Consider the following 496-nt stretch of genomic DNA (forward strand, 5'->3'; position numbering starts at 1 on the left):
GTCTCGCATCGCCTGCAAGTGCTGGCCACGGGGCTCCCCTTTGCATCAGTGATTCTCGAACGCGGCTGCACCGTGGAGGTTACGAGGAAACCCTGACGCCTGGCGCTCACCTCCGACAGTCGGACTTACAGGGACGCGGATGCGAGACGGGCGTCCGGGTTCCTCCAAGCTCCCATGTGGCTCTAAGCGCAGCAACGTTTAGGAGCCTTCGTCTGGGAGGAGCATCGATCTCCCCCCGCGAGAGAAACCGACCCTTTGAGCGGAACCACTGGGTGGGCTCCCAGACTTCCCACCTTGCAGATCCCGACCCTGCAGTCCTCTTAGCTCCGCAGAAAGGACGCCAGCAAAGCCAGGGGGCGTTTCCAGCGGGACACTGCCGTTACCTTTGGGTCTCTGTTCTGTTTCATCCCCACGTGTCTGGGGGCCCGGCTGGAAGCCCGAGGTCCTCTCAGGTTAGAAGCTGGAGCTGCGTCCACACCTCCCCCCGGACGGACGG

At 63.3% G+C, this 496-nt stretch overlaps 1 protein-coding gene across 1 annotated transcript in view; it reads right to left on the bottom strand.

Annotated features, from left to right (window-relative positions):
- The window catches only part of MAPRE2 (microtubule-associated protein, RP/EB family, member 2), a gene marked incomplete at its 3' end in the record, with an annotated part of 117,989 nt that extends 117,493 nt beyond the window's left edge, over positions 1–496 (bottom strand). Inside the window, exon 1 of the mRNA XM_014538886.1 lies at positions 384–496. Within this exon, the coding sequence (XP_014394372.1) occupies positions 384–407 (24 nt within the window). The remainder of the gene's footprint in view (positions 1–383) is intronic.

The sequence above is a fragment of the Myotis brandtii genome, unplaced genomic scaffold (assembly GCF_000412655.1).
Source record: "Myotis brandtii unplaced genomic scaffold, ASM41265v1 scaffold200, whole genome shotgun sequence".
Classification (NCBI taxonomy): domain Eukaryota; kingdom Metazoa; phylum Chordata; class Mammalia; order Chiroptera; family Vespertilionidae; genus Myotis; species Myotis brandtii.